General features: G+C 41.2%; 1 protein-coding gene across 1 annotated transcript in view; it reads left to right on the top strand.

The window, feature by feature from the left end:
- Positions 1–21,938, top strand: part of TESPA1 (thymocyte expressed, positive selection associated 1) — a 37,519-nt gene extending 15,581 nt beyond the window's left edge. Inside the window, exons 4-11 of the mRNA XM_037159663.2 lie at positions 6,964–7,013; positions 7,589–7,642; positions 8,399–8,435; positions 8,681–8,779; positions 10,931–11,139; positions 12,797–13,602; positions 14,723–14,819; positions 21,201–21,938. Of these exons, the coding sequence (XP_037015558.2) occupies positions 6,964–7,013; positions 7,589–7,642; positions 8,399–8,435; positions 8,681–8,779; positions 10,931–11,139; positions 12,797–13,602; positions 14,723–14,819; positions 21,201–21,409 (1,561 nt within the window). The 3' untranslated portion in view covers positions 21,410–21,938. The remainder of the gene's footprint in view (positions 1–6,963; positions 7,014–7,588; positions 7,643–8,398; positions 8,436–8,680; positions 8,780–10,930; positions 11,140–12,796; positions 13,603–14,722; positions 14,820–21,200) is intronic.
- The last annotated feature ends 260 nt before the right edge of the window (positions 21,939–22,198 follow it).

Below are 22,198 nucleotides of genomic sequence, written 5' to 3'. Positions count from 1 at the left end.
GACTAATTTAATGTGGAGGCCTGGAAATGCAGGCAGGATCTAGTCTGAAGCCAAGAATGACAGAAATCTGCAGCTTTGGGGAATGGCTGGGCTGAGACCCAGATCCCCACTCTACTGCCTTTCCCTTCAGGCTAGAGCCTAACACTATGTCCCGAAAGAGGTTAGAAACCTAATTGCTCTTCTGATCAGAATAATTTGTCACTATGTTGTTTACTTCTACTGCAGAACACAGGACAAAGGGGCTAAGAGTTTACTCCAAACATTCCAAGTAGTGAAGAATTTCAGCAGATACTTCAGGGCAAAATGTAGTATCTTTCCTCAGAAACATTTAAAATATGAGACCATACACCCCACAGCCTATACCGTTTTAGAGTCAGTCTACTCAGACACAGAGAGAAGGCTCCTGTGACCTATTTAAGCCTGATCATTCGTGTGATAGTGAATTCTCAGAAGTTATAACTCCTGCCTGCTCTTTACTTCCCCTCCAGGAATGGTCCAGTCTTTATATAGCCTTTCATCTAAACTCATCTATTAACATATACATGAACCCACCCTTGCTTATTTGGTAGGAAATAAATAGCACTGAATAATCCAACATTATTTAGTTCAACTGTGACCCAGAAGGTAATGCCAGGAGGGATTTATTTGGTGTTTTTGTTGTTTACAAAACATGTTGTCTTTATAGTCCTAATCTGTTTCACAATTCAATGACTTCAAAGTCAGTTAAGGGTAATCGAAATATAGAGAAGTAAAGTAATGTAGGAATAGGGACATTTGCAAGTTTTGGTGTGTGAAAACTGTTCTGAGATTTTTAAATCCTTCACCACTGACAGAGGAAAGGGGGGAGGGGTGGGAGGAGGAAGAAGAGATGCAGGGGCGATAAATGGTAATAGAAGACTTGACTTGGGATGGTGGACACACAATACAATATACAGATGACATTTTATAGAATTGTATACCTAAAATCTATATAATTTTATTAACCAATGTGACCCCAATAAATTCAGTAAAAAATTAAAATTAAAAAATTATAAAAATAAAATAAAATGCTTCACCAGATTTGTTCAAGAGAACAAGTTGTCTCAGTTAATGTCTTTATCTCACTAACTTTTCTTGAGTCTTAATCAATTTACATCAACAATTACTAACTGTGCATTTGCTAACTGTCTGATTGTCTAAATAGTCTAGATAGGTGCTAAATAGTTTTAAATATGCTGCTTAACTTTAGACATACTACATTCTAGTTGAAAAGAATAAATTCACTACGAGATCACAAACTTCAGAGATCACCTTTCCCCACCTCTTTTTCACAAAAATAAACCCTGATACAAAATATATGTTGAAAATGCATACTGGTAAATAAAGAGTCCAAGATTTGAGTCTAATTCTTTTGCTATCTATCTGTGTAAACTGTAAGTCAACAGGTGAAATTCTATTTCAGATTTCTCACCTATAAAGTGGAGAACTAGAATAATAGTGTCAAAAGTTTTCAAAGATTTAATGTTATGGTGTATGTACAAGTGCTGTAATGCTCTGTAGTAATATGTGAGTGGTAAGGCCTATAAAGTAGGGGCTTTCTGCTACTTTAAAACTTCACAAAACAAGTCTATCATCTGTCTATCTATCTGCCAGTCTGTCTTCTATCGCTTTATCAAAAAATACGTCCGGAAGTAATGCACACCACCTCCGGGATGATGGTTATCTGTAGAAAAGAAGAAAGGAGGGAGAATGGGAGTAAAATGAGACACCAGTTATATCATTAACATTTTATTCATTTTTATTTTTATCTGAAGCAAATATGACAAAATGTTTACATCTGTGAAAATAGGGTGACAGGTGAAAGAGTATCTGTCAAAAATGCTTTACTTTTCTAATTGTTGAAAAATTCAATATTTAAACTTCAAAAAGGCCCCCAGGAAATCAACCTATTAGCATACTTACATTTGCCTTTGGAAGGGGACCTAGTAAGTTCATAAAATATTTCTAATTTTCTCTATTTTCTAATCTTCCCAAAGAGTATGTAATACTTTTTAACTATATGGGAAAATAAAAAAAATAAAAATGATGATTGATGATAGTGAGAAAATACTTTGAGGTAGATTTAGATGAAATGTACTCCAAATATGACCTTCTATGTTACTACCATCTTTGATTCTTAAGCTGCAAAGACCACAGTGGAAAGAAGACAGACAAGAAACCCACATTCACCGATTGCCCACTCTGTTGGGAGGCGCCCTGGGAGGCACCTTTCAAATTTTATTTCAAGACCGTGTAGTTACCATTTTCTTTCCAATGCCAAACACCCTCTGGTAGCAAAGGGGCTTTGTTTTATGACAAGCTTTCCAAGAAAGTTCCTTGGTAATTTAGTGTCAGTGTTTCTCGGGGAAATTGAATCTAGTAGCAGACCCTTCCGCTACAGGTTTAGATCATGTGCGTCTTTACAAACTATACCTCTCCTTTTTCTTTCCCTTCTTAAGCCCTCAGGGGATTTTCTGAGACATGAATATGTTGCTTGTGAATCATCGGAGGTAGGGTCAGGAGCCCAAATCCATCTGTGTGGATGTCAGTTTAAAATCTCTGCAAACAGAGCCTATGGAAGTTGCTGGAAGTAGCTAAAAATAGTCACATGCTTCTTCTCATAATCCAATCCACCTCCCTACTCTTTCTTTATGAATTGAGTGTACAGGAGAATGGCACCTTGGCTCTTGTACTTCAGACTTAAAATCATGCTAAGTGACCTTTCAGTGAACAGGTGGAGAGAGAGGTGCAGCTGTGGATCTAGTCCTCAGTCATTGACATTACATCTTCAGTGACAACCCATGAAAGGCCTGCGACTTGGGTGGTAGACATGAAGTTTCAAACCAACACACTCAGTAAAAAGGCACCAGTAAATCCAGGCCCACATCCATATGACTGTGGTAGATCCCACATGCACAGAGAGAAGCCTACTGCCCCAGTGTCTTCCTGGGCTGGTCCTCATATGGAACATAAGGACATGCCTGCCAGGGTACAACTAGAGAGAGAAATACAGGGTGAACACTCCACAAAAACTTGTGTCTAATGAATAATAGCAAGTTTGCCTTTGGCCAGACTAGGAATTTTATCAGTGGTATTTTTTAAAGATTTTATTTATCTATCTTTAGAGGGGAAGGGAAAGAGAGAGGGAGAGATATATCAATGTGTGGTTGCCTCTTGTGGGTCCCCCACCAGGAACTGGCCCGCAACTCAGGCATGTGCCCTGACTAGGAATCAAACCGTGATCCTCTGGTTCACAATCCAGAGGATTAATCCAGTGCTCAATCACTGAGCTACACCAGCCAGGGTTATCAGTGGTATTTTTAATGTAAATTTTATTGAAGCAGAGCATAAATATTAGTAGCATTTCTTTTTTAACATAAATTGTGGTAGAACTCAGCAGGTGTACATTTTGGTTGTGCTAGATAAGTTCTAGGTATCTACTGTACAGTATAGTGCTTATGGCTAACAATGTGCTATTGTATACTTTAAAATTTGTTAAGAGGGTGGATCTCATGTTAAGTGTCCTTACTTCAAAAAGACACAAAGGGGAAAAAGGAAACTGGGAGTTGTTGGGTGTGTCTATTAGCTCGATTGGTCACAGTATCACGGGTGTCTGCACATATCCAAATTCATCACATTGTACACATGAAATATGTGCAGTTCTTTGTATTGGGTTGGCCAAAAAGTTCACTTGGTTCTTTATGAAAGATGGCTCTGGTAGCACTTGGTTGTCTTTAATTTCATTTGAAACCGTTTTTGTTAGATTGTATTGTCACAGCTGTCATATCATCATGCATTTTTAAAAACATCAAAATTGGTAATTATTTGTGTAGCCATTTTAATGTTGAAGATGGAAGAAAATATGCAATATTTTTGGCATATTATACTTTATTGTTTCAAGAAAGGTAAAAACACAACTAAAGATTTGTTCAGTGTGCAGAAGGTTCTGTGACTGATCAAACATGTCAAAAGTGGTTTGTGAAGTTTTGTGCTGGTGATTTCTCACTGGACAATGCTCCATAGTTGGGTAGACCAGTCGAACTTGATAGCAATCAAACTGAGACATTAATTGAATGTCTCACCAAATGAATAAAATTATTGGTGAAAATGAAAAATGTGTATTTTATTTTATGGAAAAATACCATATGGATATTTTGGCCAACCCAATAATATATCAATTATACCTCAATAAAGCTGCCAAAATAACAATAATATAAATTGTATTGAAGTATAAAGTATTTACTGAAAAATAAACAAGTATTAAATACATACCTTAAGGAATTTTCTCAGAGGGCACTCATCTATAAGACCTACAGGAACATCATTCACACTCCAGAAACTCCTGTCTGTCCCCCTCACTCATCACCCAGCTCCCAAGGTAACCAGTAACCTGACTTATAACCTCATAGATGAGTTTTCCAGTTTTTTAACTTTATGTAGGTAGAATCATACAACATGAACTGTTTCATGTGTTTCTTTCATTCAGCATTATGTTTGTGATGTTCGTGTTTTACAAGCAGCAACTGGTCATAGATTTTATTATGTAGCATTAAATTGTATATTCATCCTACAGTTTATCCACTTTACAATAATGAGAGATTTGGGTCTTCCAGTTGTGGATTATTCTGAAAATCACTTCTTTTGGTGACTATAAATGGGTGACTATCCACTGAACACACACCCAGAAACACAGTAGTAGTGTGTTTTTATTGTAGTTATGATAATAGTTGGCTTTAGTAGCTGTATTACTATGTAGCTACAGCACAAGCATTAAATGCAGTTGTAAATGTCAATATTTAGTAGTTGATTATATTTGTTACCAGTGTTTTAACAGTAATAGTAAATATTAATTTATATTAATATTTGTAATATATATTTAACATATCTATAGTATTATATTAAATATATTTATTTAATAATGTTATATGTATAATAAAATTATGGTTTATGTATAATGTTATATACTAGAAAGAAAAGTATATATTTGTAGTTCAAGTTGTAGTATTAAAGTTACTGGTTCTTAATTAGCTTGGGAATATAATTTCACATTTTTTAACTTTATTGGAGTGGCATTGGTTAATAGGATTGTCTAGGCTTCAAGTGTACATTTGTATGAGACAGGATCTGTATATCACACTGTATACCCACTACCCAAAGTCAAACCATCTACTGTCACCACATATTAGGCCCCCTCCACCCATCAACCCCCAACTCCCTTCCCTCTGGTAACCACTGCACTGCTGTCTGTGTCCATGAGTTTCCGTTTTATTGTACATCCCACGCGTGAGTACAATCATATTATTCTTAGCTTCTTCTGACTGACTTATTTCACTCAGCATAATATTCTCAAGGTCCATCCATGTTGTCACAGATGGCAGTATTTTGCCTTTCCTTGTGGCTGAGGAGTATTGTACATATTCACCACATCCTCTTAATCCAGTCCTCTTCGGAAGAACACTTCAGTTTTCTCCATGTCTTGGCCACCGTGAATAGTGCTGCAATGAACATAGGGGTTCAGATGTCTTTGCTAGTACATGTTTTCAAGTTTTTCAGATAGGTACTCAGGAGAGGGATTGTTGGTCATGTGGTAACTCCATTCTTAATTTTTTGAGGAACTGCCAGACCATTTTCCATAGTGGCTGTCCCAGTCTTCCTTCCCACCAGCAGTGAATGAGGGTTCCCTTTTCTCCACAACCTCTCCAACACTCATTATTACTTGTCTTGTTTGATTTCACATTTTATATCATACCTTGATGTCCAGTTTTTTCATAAGACATATAAAAATACAGAATTTGGAAAACAGGGATTTTTTTTAACATTAAAAGCAAAGTGCTGGTAAAAAAATGTCAGTATACAATATACAAGGCTTATTTTGTAAAATTTAAGCACAACTAATCTACAGATGTTCAATTAGGAAGCCCATTGCCATTATTAAACATTTCATGGAATGATGCTTCAATAGCTTGAGATTTCTTTGCATTGCTGGAGACTGAAAAAGGAGGAGGCTCATTTCAGACCACTCCAGTGGAACAGACGCACTCCAGTCCCTCCCTGATAACTCACTCAACAAGTCTCTGCTCCAGCCTCCACAGGAGACTACATTCAAAGCATCATGTGCAACTTCCATTTTTCAAACCCTCAGGAAGCAAACTCTATGCAACTCACAACACATCAGTGTTTGAGGTAGACTTAACTAACAATAATAACTAGTCATCTGATCCCCTACGTCATATTTGAGAACATAGCAGTAGCAAGGAGCCAGGACTAGACTCCAGGTGCTCTGGTCCCCATCCAAAGCTTTGTCACAGATTATTTCACTCATCTGTTTTAGAGAATTTCTTCCTTGTTTATAAAACTGAGCTGTTTCTCACTACCAATTATGCTGGTTTCCATCTGTTTTTCTTCTGGAGATGGTAAATGTTTGATAAGCCCATATCTCAAAATGTAAAAATATAATCTCTAACCAAGATGCAGTTTCTGCTGCTTCCTGAGAGATATGATGTTCTGCAAGACTATGGCTCAGAGACAAGAAAAGGGGTCTGGATAGAAAAGATGGCCTACTAAAAGTTTTTTTTTCTATATTTGCTTTTGTAATGTGAAAATTATACACCCAAAGCCCTGCTTCTATAAATGTATGTCTCTCCAGTTTTGCTCCTATACTCTTTACTGTCTATTCTACCTAGGAACTCACCTAGAGAATTATTGCTAAGCTAACTTTAGACAATGTGGTCAGTGCAACAACAGCCCTCCAATTCCATCTTCCCTGACTACCTCCATGAACTTGTCAGTCAAATAACCACCCTGTCTTGCTTTCTTCAACATAAAATCAGCTTAAATACTGCTGACTCTCATTAAAAAATTACATGAACCTGTGGGACATATTTGAGGAAAGCCCCCTTGGAAAATGTGGTGATTTGGACCTATAAGTTTATGTTTGGTTTTTAGATACTCTGAAGAAGGGTTTTTTGAGGAAGCAGGACAGTCAATCTATAATGGTGAGTATAGGGTCTGTTCTTCCTTCTATTGTTCATCTACCTGGTGATGTGGCTGTGTGTGTGTGAGTGTGTGTGTATATGCATGGGCATGTGCATCCACCAGAAGGCTGACTCTCATAACTATCTGCAAAACGCCTATCAGTGATCACAAGCAGTTGGAAAGGTCCAGAAGATAAAGTGAGCATTGGCATAGAGCCCACTGGCTCAACAGTACTCAAAGGTTATCTTCCATTAGTGGTTACTCAGCTAACAATCACTGCTACAGAAAAAGAGCTTTATAAAATGTGTATTTATGTGTGTGCACCCCCACATGCTATTTGGCAGAAGATTGTGTGCATGACTATGTGGTGTAGGGGACAGGTTAATTATAGATGAGTGTGCGTGTGATTCTTTCTGAGTCAAAATATGAGTGTGATTCCTGAGGTAGTATATGTACATACAGCTGGGGGTAGGTTTGCAAACACGTGGATGTCTGATGTGACTATGTGGTTGTGTGTGTGTGTGTGTGTGTGTGTGTGTGTGTGTGTGTGTGTCCAAGCCTGATTTTCTGTGACCTTTGCCTCATTATTTGACAGGGTGTCCCAGCCATGGAACCAGCTTTGAAGATGACTTGACCCTTGGAGCAGAGGGTAAGTGGCACAGCTCTGTGAGGTTGAGATTGAGTAAGAAACTGTATATTGGATTAATAAGGGTAGAATGAAAGGGGATAACTGCAGAAAAGGCATCCCTGGGTTTTATCCACAGGGAAAGAATAGTCTCAATAGGATCTAATGTGAAACTCAGAAAGCATCATCTGCCCAGAAATACTTCTGCACCAGCCTGTCAGGATGTCTACTGGTCCACCACTGGAGCTTTCCTTTGGACCCTGGGAATATAACATACAATATCACAGTAACATTGGCTGCTCAGACATCTTCAAAATGGTTTTCTGTGTAGGAAACCCAATGCAGTCTCTCTCAGTAGTGCGCATGAGAGAGACTACGTTGCAGAAAAATAAGGGTTTGAGTAAAAGATGGAGTTATAACAACCTATTAGTGTCTCCTGGGACCTGTAGAGACTCCTATAGTAGGATAGGGAGTCTGGCCTGGAGGGCTGAATGACTCTATCCTTCTCAGGACAGAGGAATTCTTGCCTAGAAATCAGTCATGGTCCAGAAGTTCAGAGGCTTGGGGTCCATTGTTCTCCACCATGTCTGTCCCCCTTTCAGATCTGTGTTTGAGAACCTTTAGATACCCCCTTTAGGTCACTGAATTTGGTTCAGTGATCCTACAGTAGTTGCAGAGAGGAACGGAGGGGGCTGAGTTTTTAGTTCAGAGGGCAGGGCAGTTTAGGTGATTTTTATTTTTCCTTATAACTTTCTCTTTGTCTTTCTGTTCCTTGTCCAGCCACATTGTTGGCCGCCAATGGCAAACTCTTCTCCAGGTAAGTGTAAGGTTCAGCTGGGATAAAGGGTCTCTCCTTCAGGAGCTATGAACTAGGGTAAGTGTCAGAGTCAAAGAAGTGAAAAACAAAGAGCTGAAAATTCACAGGAGGGTGAGATTTTGCCACTAAGAATGAAGTCATAGACTGGATTTTCACAGGGAGTGACGATGCCCAGCAGGCATGTCTTGGAGCTTGGGTGCAGACTGCTTACAGGATTAGTCTGACATCATCTCTGATCCCTGCAGGCATTTCCTAGAGACAGCCCGGCCCTGCCAGCTACTAGATCTTGGCTGCAGTTTGGCTTCCAGCAGCATGACTGGTGGGACCAACAAGACTAGTTCAAGGTATGTACCAAGTTTGGCAGGGGTAGAAGAATGGGGAAGATGAAGAGAATAGAACTGATAATCCACTGCCCAGTTTTCCTGGGATATCTCACTGAAGATTTTATGCAGCCACATACTTGAAAAATATGGCATACTTGCTTCAAGAATAGTGGGGAACACAGAGGACTCTACTGCTCAGAGCTAGATGCTACATGCAAAATAGTTCGGTTCTTTCCACTGAACTTTGTAGACCAGGAGATACAGCACTGGTACCATCACAGCTCCTGGACTTTACTGAGTGTTCATAAACAGCCCATACAGGGATTGATTAATTGATTTGTTGGTTAAATGAAGCAATAAAATATTGATTCATTCAGGCAATTTTGAATTCCTGAGCTCAGGCCAGGGAATGACTGTACAGAATTTGAAAAGATGAAGAAGATGAAGTTGCCCCAGGAGTTTAACAACTCAATAGGGTGAACAAAATAACATGCAAATGATGTTAAAACAAGATGGAAAGCCATGAAAACTAGTGTGGTGTGATTAAAAGTGCCTTGAATTTCAAGTCAAAGTTTGAATTTGAGATCTGCTTCTGAGACTTATTAGCCACATAACTATCTTTAGTGACTTGTTTCTACAGAGCCCCAAGCCTAGCCAATCCATTCCAATCAATTAAACCAGCATCTCTTGAGATAAGACTCAGAGGTCTGCATTTTGTAAAGTGCCCTCCCAAAGCGATTCTGTTACGGGAAATGAAGCGACCAGACACCGAGGGATTCTGGAGTATGAGGTTTATTCCTTTTACGTGCACGGGCCCAGAGGAGTCAGTCTCCAAATTCTGAGCCCCAAACAAAAGATTCTTGGGGAATATATAGATTAGGGGTCTTCCTATCTACGTGGCAAAGCAGGATACAGAAGCAGAATGCGGTAATTAGTTCTATCTTCGGGGCAGAAGCAGAGTTCAAAGGCTAAATGTGAAAATTGGTTCTATCTGCAAGGGTGCTAGCCCTAGTCCTAGTGACTATCCGGCTATCTGCTTTATCTGCTCTTCCTAGACGGCCTTATTGTTCTCCTATGGCGCCTGGGGTCTGGGCAAATAAAGGTTAAACAGAGGTTTTTCAAAGTTTCCCATATCACTTCTAATATGCGCCCATGACTGAGAACCAGTGATCCAGATTTAGACCCACAATTCATATAAGGAAAACTAGGACCATGGAAATACAATCAGCACTTAGGTAACAAACATCAAAATAGAGCCAGGGATTCCAGTTAATTATCCAGCTATTAATTAAACAAGATGGTACCTATTTGAATCAAAAGCCTAACATCTTTTCTGAAGAAAGTGACAGTGATTATTCAAATTTTCAAGTAATCCACAGCCCCTGTTGTTGTTTGGGATGCGTAGTTATTGAGCTCTGTGTCTCCCAGCCTGGTGGAATACAGACCCAGATGTAGCTACATGCTGGTGCCACAAAGAGAGAGGGCTTCTGTACTGAGATGGTGCTACAAAGGGGTCTACCTCTCAAAGTCAGGTTTTGAACATACTTACACAGCAGGTTCTCAAATAATGCTGTTCCATTCAATGCCATTTTGTTACAACATTGATGAGATGCCATAGGAACTTAACAGTTATTTCTAACAATTTAGCCTATGGTAAAATCTGATTTCATTATATATTGTTTTGCTTAAAGTCACAGAATCTATTAACAATGTTAAGTGAGGACCTACCATATTGAAATTTTTTTACCCTGAAAGTGAGAATAAAATGAGTTTTATGTTCCCTACACATGCATTCTCTGGTTGTCCCACACAACCGTTAGGTCAAACTGCATAGCAAGATGCAAAGCACTTGGCAGAAGCCAGCTGTGTCATAGTGCAGACACGCAAGCAGGAACTGCCTGGTTAATAATACAACTATAGGTTTCTTTGCATCTGTACTGCTTTTGATTGTGCAAATCCTCTCATAGTAAAGTTCATTCACCTGTAATCAGTTATTCAAAGTACTATGACAGAATCTCATTCAATTTTTAAACCAGAGCTACATTGTCATTTTCTTGTTTCAGACAGAGAATTTAGGTTCAGAAAAATGAAAGCTTTTCTCAAAGTCAAAGACACTCTGGGTTACCCTGTGCCTCAAAATTGCCCCTTCTTACCCCATCTCCCTCTTGTTAGCATCTCTGAGATTCTGGACAAGGTGCAAGAAGATGCAGAAGATGTCCTCTTCAGTCTGGGCTTTGGCCAAGAGGACCACAAAGACACTTCTCGGATTCCTGCCCGATTTTTCACCAACCCCTCCCAGGCCAGAGGCATTGATTTCCAGCTCTTCCTGAAGGCCCAAGTGCGGAGGATCGAGATGGAGGACCCTTGCCTCATGCTGGCCAGTGAGTGTTCCCACAGATCCATGCTCTGCTCCTCCCCGAGACTCCACATGATGATCAATGGATCCAAATCCTACTTTCTTTTGATTGGCTTCACTTGATCCTTTGTCTCTTGTGTCTATTTTCTCTTATGTTGTCTTCAGTGAAGATGAACTTTGACATCTGCTTCTGTCCTTTGAAATACTCTTCAAGAGACCACATATCACCATTGCTTTTTATAGGTCATCTCAATGCAGAATAACATCTTTATATCTCATCCCATTTTTTTACTTCTCAGTTGGGATTATTGAATGCTCCTATTTATAGCCATTGCATTAAAATCATTTCCATTTAAGACAGTGGTTCTCAAGTTTCGATGTTAAATTGCTCAAGGAGTTTACAAAGCATTCATATTTATAGGTTTTTCCCCCAGAAACAGAGGGGCTCAGGGATATCAGTTTAGGTTTAAACAAGCACACAGATGATTCTTATGCATAATCCTTAGACCACATCTAGGGCAACAATAATTTCAGTAGTACTGATTTAATACTAAGGAAAGATGTGAGAGGGCTTCTCTACCTTGGTGAGGTATAAAAGACTCTATTTGATTCTATATGTTAGAATACATCTCAAATTTTATTCTACTACATCTGATACATAATGATGTTTGTGTCAGATTCAGCTTAAAACCTTGGTGAAGCCAGCCTCCTGAGCACCACCTGCTGAAACAAGGATTTTGAGTTGGAGTTTATTCACCTCTTAGGTGATTCTTGTCGCACTCGCTTGAGGATAATTTGTTGCATTCATTGTATGTGCCAGCTACATAATCAGGTGTTACATTCTGTAATAACAATAGCTAGACAAGAGGTATATGATTCTTGCCTTCAGGAAGGTTACAATTTAATAGATATACGGTTGATCACACCACTTTTCAAACAGGGATGTGCACATGAATTACCCAAAGATGTCGCTAAAATGTTTGAGGTACAGTCTGAGATTCTGCAGTCATAACAAGGTACCACGCCAGGCTGATGCCACTGCACTGCTGACCACACTTTGAGAAGCAAAGGTCTAAGAGAAAGGATGGACTCCATCTAAATTTCTCTAATCCAGTCCATTGCCTAGTCATCCCTATCCCTTTAATTTGTTGCTATCAAGAAGCCTTCTATAACCCTAAAGTTTTTTCACTAAGAAAGTAATGTTGTGTTGTTTTTTATCATGTTTGTCATCTAAAGCAAACACAGTGATGGAGGCCATTGCTTAGAATATACTGACAGCAAAAAGATATGCTAACTCAGAATAGGGAAATGTTTCCAATCTGTATAGAATTGATTTCTGGATAAAATAAAATACCTACTTGGGATGGGGGGGTCAAGAAATCAAGAAAGTGGAAGGACACTTAACTCTGGGTGGTGAATACACAGTACAATATATAGATGGTGTATAACAGAACTGTACACCTGAAACCTATGTAATTTTATTAACCAATGTTACCCCAATAAATGTAATAAAAATTAAAACAGAAATCAAGAAAGTCAAGGAAGGGGATCCTGGGTGTCAGAAATCTAAATGGGAAAATTGGCACCTTCCTTCTTATTTTAAGTTTAGGAAAGCTATCAAAAGGAGAAATTCTGGTGGCTGATTAGCCACCAGACTCACCACCTTCAACCCTTATACCCAGGCAGGTTTAAGCAGGTGCAAACACTGGCTGTCACCGCCGATGCCTTCTTCTGTCTCTACTCCTATGTGTCTAAGACGCCTGTCCAGAAGTTCACACCATCCCACATGTTCTGGAATTGTGACCCAACTGATGTGCCATCCATCAAGATTCTAGCTCCAGAATCTGAACCTCACTCACCCAGAGAGCGCCTGCGGAAAGCCATCTCCAAAATGTGCCTATACACATGCCCCCGGGTTCGGCTATCCCCACCCCACAACACCCCCCTAAGGAACAGTTTGGACCAAGTGGTGTGGGAAGTGATGGACAGAGTGAGAGGAGACAAGCTGGTTCTCCAGCAAGACTCTGAGTTTGAGCCAGGCTCACAGGAAGGTCCTGCGTCCCGCATCAGTGGTACAGTGCTGCCTACTTCTTGTCCGTGTGTCTGCTGCCCTAAAGGGGAGACGCAGCAGGGGATGTCCACAGTGCACACACCATCACAAACTCTGCATTCTAACCCCGAGACACCCTGTTGCACACATTCGTTACCCAGAGCAGATGTGCAGTGGAGCACAGACCCTGCACAGGTCAAGAGAGAGCTGTGGGGTCTGCAGGCCACCAATAAAGAAGCCCACTTGGCCAAGGATGAGACTTTCTGGAAAGGGAAGAGCAGAGCGAGAAAGAGCCTGTTTCAGAAGAATCCCACAGGCAGGAAGGTCAAATCATTGGACCTGTCCATCGTCCAGCAGAAATGGAAGCAAAACCAAGTGAGACCAGAACTGCGCCAGTCTCTGACCGAGCAGCTGTGGGACACTTTTGACTTGGAGGAGGTGAGTGGGGTGGAGGTGAGGGAGAGACTGGCAGAGAAAGGTTCTAAACGTTTGCCCTTGGATAAAGGGAATCCTGACTCTCTGTCCTCATCAGATGTACCAATTTTTGAAATGTATTCAGAAACCTTTGGGAGTGGGTTAATATAAAAGGAGAAAAAGAAATAGGTCTGGCTTCTTAAAAGCATCTAGGTTTCCAAAACTGCTTTTCTAACTCCTCATCTGATCTGATCTTCTTGAAGTTTCTCATCAAGTACCCCTACCCCTGTCATTTGTGGGATCCACACAAGAGTAGAGGTCAGCTATACAATAAGCTGAACACTATTATTGTAAACAAAGTAGTTTCCCTTCTACCTTGACAAATATGTAACCATAACGACCTGCAAGTCCAGGTTCAAAACTAGAAGGTTCTTAGGACTTGTGCACTAGAACATGGCCTGGACAGAGCCAGTCCCCAGCCCCTGGCCTGTCTCCTTCTCTTCTCATGCCAAGATCTGTCCTGAACCATCAGGGATTTCCTACACAAGTGTGTGAACAGCCCAGCCTGCATATCCAAATGCCTCATGCTCCTACCACACAAATGGCCATTCATTGGTCATCACTCAGGCCCAAGAGTGCATATACTAGTAGAGAAGATGGCCATTGAGAGAATAGATACCAGGCAAAACCAGTGCAGTTCACTGAAGCAGGCTTGGAGCCATAAGAGCAGCACATTTGGGATCCTGGGTGACCAGAGCACAGTCCAGAAGGGATAGCATAAGATCCAGGTGAGCACATCCCCCCTAGGTCCACTAATTCTTTATCCCATGGACTCTGAAAAACTCAGGACTCCTCTTGCCTGGGTCTATAGTACTGCCACCAAGTGCAAGGGTGACTTGGAAAAGCTCTCAAGTCTTTGCCACAAACAGAAGCTGTTAGGATTCAAAATATCATTTGCACCTGTGTCATCTCTCACTGAATGTAGAGCTGCACCTCAGTTCCTTCCTGCCTTTCTCACTGCTGGGTTCCTGCCACAGGAGAAGACCCTCAAGTACACTCAGCCTCCCTCCCCCACAGCTGCCTGCCACCCTGCCCCTTTCCCCACCACTTGCTCTGACTGGTTCTGCTTGGATCTTGGTTACAGGTGCAAAGCAACAGTAAGGAGGAGGAGGAGACCCACCGGGCCAGCAGACCCAGATTCCCTCACCTTTACCAGACTTTTGCTGACAAAGACTCAAAAAGTAAGTCTCTCTCTCTCTCCCTCGTTCTCTGGCAATAGTTCTCACACCCATCTGCATATTATAATCACCTGGGAATTTTTTTTTAAATACTCACAATCAAGGGTCCTGCATCCTAAAATTCCAATTTAATTGAGTTGGCATGAAAACCAGTGGCTGATGTCTTGTTTTTAAGCTCCTAGAGTAACTCTGTTATGGCTGGATAAATACTTCTCTAAAGCAGTGGTTCTCAGATGTTAGCATCAGAATCATTTGGAGAACTTGTTAAACTATAGCTGGCTGGGCCCCAACTCCCAGAGTTTCTAATTAAATAGGGGTTCGGGCCTGCATTTCTAGCAAGTTCCCAGGTAGTGCTGAGGCTGCTGGGCTGACTCACAGTCTGAGAACTGCTGTTCCAGGGGAAACTCTGTATGACCTTAATATTCAAAATGTGTCCCGCAGGCCAGCAACATTAACGTCACTTGGGATTTTGTTAGAAACTGGGGACCCCAGCCCCTACCCCAGACCTGATGAATCACCATTGTATCAAGATTCTTAGTGATTTCTTTTACACATCGAAGTTTGAGAAGCATTATTATAGAAGTTTTGTAATAGGTAGGGAGATTTATAGGCCAGCACTTACTTTTTGTGCTACTTTCTAATCAGCTCACGTCGTAGGACTTAGGGGAGACTCCTCAGTGTATCTCATCACTTTGTCTATTTAGGCTCTGAGTTCCTTTCTGCGATGAGGGTTTAGTGTACGTAGCTCCCCTTCCCTCCTCAAAAACAACGAACCGCACGGGGGTGGTTAATGCTGCTGCATGTCTTTCCTCTCAATGTGAGTTTTGCATATCAACTCTTTCAGAATTATCCCCCATGCCTTTGAACATTTTGGCTAAAGATTTATTATTCAAACTAAGTGAAAATTAATCTCCTGTAGTTTTTATTACCTGTGTCCTGGGAGCACTGAGAAGATGGCACAGGGATAATGATTTTTTCAAGATAGTAGAAATTGAAACCTTTTTTGAATTAAGTAAATGAGTCAAGATTCATCTGGCTTAGATTTCCCTTCATTTTGCATGTCTTAGTACTAGTCACTGCACCTCCTAACGCAATAGATTTTTGGTCACTACTCCACAGTTTCAATGTTACTAGTCCAAAGTCACAAAGATCTTTACACTTCTAACTCTTTCATTCTAATTCTCTGTGGTTGTAGGGCTTTAATGGCTCCTCTTTCTCTCTGACCCATTACCTTCTCCTCCAAGTACACAGACTGTACGTATACGTTACTCACAACAGGGGCAAATATCAGAAGGCAGCCTTATGTTATGTGTAGTGGAAAGGTTTAAGACATGGAACCAAATGGCATACCTCATACTAGTTCTTGCAGAAATCACTTGAGTTTTGTCCTTCAAAATAGGAGAATAACACACACACACACACACACACTGGGGATAGGCTACGTTCCAAGACCCACATGGGGCACCTGAACCCACAGCTGGCACCGAACCCTATACATACTGTTCCTTTCCCAGTAATACATACCTATGATTAAAGTGTAATTTACAAATCAGGCACAGTAAGAGGGTAACAACAACAGATAATAAAATAGAACAATTATAACAATATACTGTAATGAAAGTTATGGGAATGTAGCATTCTTAAGTAAAGTAAGGGTGACCTGAAGACAAGCTCTGGGATTCCCTGACAGTCGCTCTGATAGCTGAGACTGCGACTGAGTGACTGATGGGTGGGGACCCTTTAAAGTGCGGAGACTGGGGTCTGAGGGATGATCCACACCCAGGGCAGGACGGGGCAGGACAGTGAGTTCAGCATGCTATTCAGAACAGCATACAGTTTAAAACTTATGAATCGTTTATTTCCTGAATTGTTCACTTAATATTTCGGACTGCTGTTACCGTGAGTAACTGAACAGGTAGAAAGCCAAACCGCAGATAGCAGGGGACTACTGTACAAAGCTTTGCCCAAGTGTTATTTGTCCAGCAGATGTCAGTCTTGCACAAGAAAAATACCACGATGTGCCCCCAGGCAGGCAGTGCACAAACTAGAAGGTTATGCTGGGGCGAAGAGTCAGGGGAGAAGTATTTCTAGGAGTTATATATTTCAAATAAGTTACTAGATTTCATTTTCTGCCATGGCAATGTGATTTCATTACAGCAAGAGAGGTAGCAGTTAGAAATGCTGTATTTCACATATTCTATGGCATAGGTTTTTCCACATGTTAATCTCTCAAATAGAATACCTATTAATAATTGGCATTGTCAGCCAATTTAAGTGTCTAATTTTTGGACCTCCTAAGTGGAATATGAAATAATTATGTATTACAAATGAAGGCTTATAAGATTCAATAAAACACTGTAACTTTAGACATTAAATGCACTGAGTGTCTCCAGCGATTCCGTACATTTTTCTTTCATGCCTCTCTAGAAGAGAGATCTCTTCTTCACAGCCAGCCTTTAGCAGAAACAGGGATCCCAGCGGTTCCCAAATCTTTCCAATTCTCTGTGAGTTTGTCTAATCATCTTCTCACAAAGCCAGGAATTATCTCCCTCAGTCCACTCCTTGTCATCCCTTAAGAGTGCATAAGAAGTAAGGAACAGCCATGAAAACAGCTCAGTACTGCTGAGATTAAAGATTGTGAGAGAAATGGGAGAGAAGGGCATTCACGTACCACCATCGAACGCAGAGACCAGTGGGGCAGTCCCTCAGACCTACTGAAAAACAGCTCCGATCTGCCCCTTCCAGGGTCTGTAATTATCTCCAAAGGGTGAATTATCTCCCAGGATTTCTGTATCAAGACCCAGAAGTCAACCTACTACTGATTATCAGGCACAGAGGGGCGTGAGCACAGGTGAGAAGTGGCAGCAACACCCGAGCAGCCGCTGTGTCCAGCCTGCACAGTCCTCACAATGCACAAAGACACCCCCTTAGAGAGGTAACCCTGGGTTCAAAAATCTCAAGGGTCTTCATCTTCTCAGACAGAGTTCCTTCTTTTCTTCTAATTCGACTACATAAAGTAAATGCTTTTCTGTGATCAGCACAAGGACACCTTTTCTGTTAAAAGGGGATCTGGTCCCCAGCCAGCAGCCTTCTCCCCTTCCACTCTATCACGTCGTCTCTACCAGAGAAGAAGTCTTACTCTTCCTCCAAGTTCTGTGATGACCCTCATCATCCCTCATCCCATGCACCGTGCTCAAGAACTTCAAAGTCTTTTATCAGTGCACCGTTGCTGGAATGTAAACTGCTTGACATTTACCACATCTATAAAAGGCAGGGCCAAGGAGGTTTTTATTTATTTTTTGTTTGTTTCTTTCACCAGATCTGAGGTAGCAGGGGCCAACAGATATTCTGTTTGTGAAGTGGTCATATATGAAGATGGAAGGTTTCGTTTTATGGTCAGCTCTTCCAGTGGCAGTGAGAGAAGAGACAGGAAGGGTCAGGTGGGGAGGCTGGTGCAGAGCTTAGGACAAAGGAGGAAACTAGTGTGATGTCACCCCACAGGGGGTGACTCACTGCTGTCTGCTTGCACTGGGTGCAACCCCTGTGGGTCGGATAGCTTCAGGCTCGCTCTTCCATGTAAGGTTTTTCCATATGATAATATTAACAGTAACAAATACGTACAGCGCTCACTACATTATACACACTACTATTCTTAGCACTTTATGGGAATTAAATCATTTACTCCAATGATGTATGTTTTTATTGTTTCCCATTCTATACATGATGGCACCAGTTATTTTTATACCAAAATAAATTCTGAAGAGGAACTACTAGATAAAGGGAGAGGGGCAAGGGAGAGGACATTGTTAAGAATGTGACCGTTATTTTTCTGCCTCATTTATAATTCTTACCAGGGCTGTTGTGTGCCTGCTGGGGAAATATAATTTAAAACAAAATCTTCCACACCAGAAAGCCTCTCCAAAAAGGAGTAAGAGAAAGAAAACAGTTTTATTTGTAATTAAGCATTTAACCAGAATATGATGTGCATCCCAGGCAATCCAGGAACAAGCCTGGAAACACAAAAAGAAATCTCACGTCTTATACAGCCAAGCAAATACAACCCATTACATACAGGTCAAAATAAACGATAACCAGTCCGCAAGTGAGAACACTATTTGCCACACATGGTTCATCCTAGATTCACCTGGTAAGCGGGGTGGCTGACTGTGTTCACTAATTGCCTTTATCTAAAGGAATAATAAAATTTATCCTATTTATGGCAGAAGATAGTTTTGTAAGTTGGAACCAGGCACCTGAGTCCGACTCCTGCCTTCCCATGAAGAGTGGGCTGTAGGGGTGCTACGGTCCTTGATGATTACATTTCAGAGCCATAGCTTCCTTTGAGAAAGACGCCTCTGGCCTCTAAAGGTGGTGAGAGGCTCAGTGAGCCTTTTTAAAAGATTTGCATACAACTGAAGAACTTCCAGGTTTTCTAAAGAAACCCACTTTAAGAAAAGGTGGGGGAAGGGATGAAGCCTCTTTCACCACAGGAATAATTAAGCTTCATTTTAATTTGTATTTGCTGATTCACCTCTGTGTATCTTCTCACCCCACCCACCCTCCCATTTAGCCTTCCCTTTATCGGCACGCTCCTATTCTTTAAACTGTGGAAAGCAGAAGGCTACTCTCTCTCTGCATCACAGAATGCTTATTTTCTGAGTTATTGATTTCAAACATTTCGATGGATCACCAAGGCCACACCCACGGCTGCTGGCTGTCGGGCCACGCAACTGCCGGTCACCACTCACGTGGACAGCAGTATAAGCACTGCTCCCGGGGACGGCCAGAGCAGAGGCCCTGATTCATCCACACTCCCTTACCCAGACCTACAGGTAGAAAGTACCTCTAGTGAGTATGTAGCACTTTCATAGATGTTATCCCGTGTTAAGTCTTATAATCATATAGACTATTTGAGAAGGAAAATGACTTAGCAAGATCGTGTAACTAGTCAGTTAATCTCAGAATCAGAACCCAGGCCCTTTTCATGAGGCCGGGCTTCCCTGAGTGTGCAGGAGCCCGGCCCGTGGCCGGGGGTCAGGGCGAGCCTCACTTTCTGCGCATGGAGTTGCCCTGACCCCTGAGCTTCGCTCGCCTTCTTATACACTCACAGGGGTTGTTATTATATAGATTAAACAAGAACCCTCACACAACACTTGTAACTCATAGTTTAGTGAAAGACATGGCAAAAATTCAACCATTACTTTGATTTAATATCATTAGATGCCATGGGGACATCAAAATGAACTTCCCAGAAGATGGCATATCCAGGTGAATCTGGACAGAAGAGCAAAGGCAGTGAAGGGAAGTAGAAGAAGCAGGACGTCGATATCCTAGTTAGAGAGATAACACGTTCAAAGGCAGGCAGAGTGGGAAAATCGTATCTTTAGAAACCGCTCCTGTGCCTAGTGGGAGAAAGGTGATATGTGAGAGAAGATCAAAATTAAGACTAGGAAAGATCAATAGAAATAAAATTGTGAAACAAAGTTTTCTGTGTAATTTTAAGTATTTTGATTTAGTCTGGGAAGATAGGGAGCCACTTAAAATTTTACGGAGAAATGATCTGATTAGATTTATCTTTTAGATCACCCTGGCAGGGGTGTGACCCACAGGCAGGTGAGGCAGCCAGTGCAGGAGGGGGAAGCATTCAAGAGTCTGTCACAGAAGGTTAAAAAGAAATGTGATGGCCAGAAATAAGATAAGGATACTGGGAATAGTCAGGAAGAAGAGTGGAATTGTGAGATTTTTAATATATACAGTGGCTAAATCTAGAACCAAGAGACTCATGTTTAGAAGGTGGGAGGTGAAGAAAAGAAAGAAAATTTCCAGGTTTTTTTCCTTGGGTGACTAAATGGATATTAATGTCCTTTTATAAGAACAGAATACACTAGTAACAAGTTAGAAGGCAAATATTTTGAAGTATAATTTTCTAAAATCAAAATAATGACTCTCATGAAAATATAATATAAACATGTTCAAAGGTTTTATTTATTAATTAATAAAGTTAATAGTTAATATGTTTCAACTGATCCAAAGAGTATTTGAGAAACTAGTTATAAATAGACAAACTAATAAATTGCCCAGCTACCTACAAAACTGGTTCATTTCCGACAATGCCATAAATTCATCTCTGGGAATACTCATCCTACTAGAAAGAAATTATTTGCATCTCTATCCAACATAAATTTTCGAGGTAACCCCTCCCCCTACAGGGTAGTAAAATAGCCCCGTAAATAGAAACGCAAAACTAACCCTGTGCCAAAAGCATATATATCTGCTGTTTTGAGAAATATTTCCACAGGTGGGTTATGAAAGCTTCTACCAACGCCAATCCCCAAAAACTGTCTCCGAAATGCATGACCTGTTTCCTTTCCCTTCCTGTGGCAGGCGCTCTCCACCATCACGACAGCACGTGTTCGGACAGCAGTGGCTTCATAGAAGAGCCTAATTCCCACCCCTACTCACAGGAGGCCGTACTGCCTCCAACATCCAGCTCTTCCTCGCAGGCCCTACAAGCTCCTGAACTCAGCAGGAGAAAGGCAGCGTGGTTCACGGGAAAGACGACCAGGCTGAGAGACTTGGAGTCTACGTCCTGATGCTGTCACAAACCGCATGCACAGGGAAAGACCTTAGGCGCGTCCCTTTGTTTCTCTGCGCATTGGTTTCTCTACTATGTGCGTATGGGAATACGTGCTATAGAGTACAGTGGTGAACTGGGCAAAGACTTAAGTTTCTTCCAAGATTTGACACTGCCTAAGACATTCAAAGGATTTAAAGATGATGAAGTTTGAGAAACAAGGGTTGCTACTGGAATGCTCTCATAGGGCTCAGGTGAAATGAGGAAGGACAAATCCCACGGTGAGGCTCTGAAACCTCGGTGCAACGCGTGGGACTGATTTCCTCTGAGCCTCTACTCATCCTTGTGTGCTCCCCATCAAGTTCCAGAGTGCCTTCCATTCTGGAAGCCTCTCCCGTAAAACCAGTTTCTCCCTGTATCCCATACTTTGTATCTTTATAGAAAAAGAGATGAGTGGGATTCAGAGTCCCTCTTCTTGGCCATTGCCAAAAATTTATACTATTTTCTGCTGGCAGAAAACAATACAAATAAAAGTACTTCAAAACCTTGTCATGTGTTTAGAGAACTAAAAGTCACGGTTTGTGTTGGATGGAAAATGTTTCATCAACCATTAGGGCTTGAAACTGAGTTCCTGACAAACCAGAGGTACATTAAAACTTTCAAAAAGGCAAACCTGCCTTGATTTAGAATAGTCCTGATTTGCTTCAGGTAATCAACCTCTTCACTTTGCCTGCCTAGCAGAGGAAAGGGGGACCACTCACATGAGGAAGATAAGAAAGGCTGGGGGCTCTATGTCTTGCATTCACAA

This window comes from Artibeus jamaicensis, unplaced genomic scaffold, assembly GCF_021234435.1.
Source record: "Artibeus jamaicensis isolate MK-2021 breed Jamaican fruit bat unplaced genomic scaffold, CSHL_Jam_final contig_233, whole genome shotgun sequence".
NCBI classification, from domain to species: domain Eukaryota; kingdom Metazoa; phylum Chordata; class Mammalia; order Chiroptera; family Phyllostomidae; genus Artibeus; species Artibeus jamaicensis.
The sequence above is the reverse complement of the archived record's forward strand: the minus strand, read 5'-3'. Positions and strand labels throughout refer to the sequence as shown.